Source organism: Dipodomys ordii, unplaced genomic scaffold (assembly GCF_000151885.1).
Source record: "Dipodomys ordii isolate 6190 unplaced genomic scaffold, Dord_2.0 Scaffold108, whole genome shotgun sequence".
NCBI classification, from domain to species: Eukaryota; Metazoa; Chordata; class Mammalia; order Rodentia; family Heteromyidae; genus Dipodomys; species Dipodomys ordii.
Genome location: NW_012267324.1, coordinates 1,435,051 through 1,435,386, shown reverse-complemented (window position 1 = coordinate 1,435,386; position 336 = coordinate 1,435,051). Strand labels below are relative to the sequence as shown.

The 336-nt window shown below is 79.2% G+C and overlaps 1 protein-coding gene across 1 annotated transcript in view; it reads right to left on the bottom strand.

Moving 5' to 3' along the window:
- The window catches only part of LOC105994685 (myocyte-specific enhancer factor 2B-like), a 7,963-nt gene that overhangs the window by 2,746 nt on the left and 4,881 nt on the right, over window positions 1-336 (bottom strand). Inside the window, exons 6-7 of the mRNA XM_013028312.1 lie at window positions 170-297; window positions 7-91 (exon numbers count right to left, since the gene is read on the bottom strand). Coding sequence (XP_012883766.1) covers window positions 7-91; window positions 170-297 — 213 coding nt within the window. The remainder of the gene's footprint in view (window positions 1-6; window positions 92-169; window positions 298-336) is intronic.

Here is a 336-nt window from a genome sequence, read left to right as displayed (position 1 = left end):
GCGGGCCCGCGGGGAGGAACGGGAAGCCCCCCAGCGGGGGTCCGGGCGCGGCGGCGGCGCCGGGGCTCTGCAGGCTGCTGTAGAGGCTTCTCTGCGGGGGGAACGCGGAGGGGAAACTGAGGCTCGCGCCCTCCCTCCCCCGCCCCCCGCCCGGGCTCCCCGCACTCACCGAGGGGCCCAGCGGTCCCGGCCTCCGCTCCGCCGCCAGGAACAGGGGCGGCGGCGTCTTGCCGCCAAGGTGGCTGGATGGGAAAAGAGGGTGCCCCAGGCCTGGGGGTCCCCAGGCCGCCGTCACCCCTCAGGGGGCCGGGGTGACCCTCCCCGGCCGACCCCGCG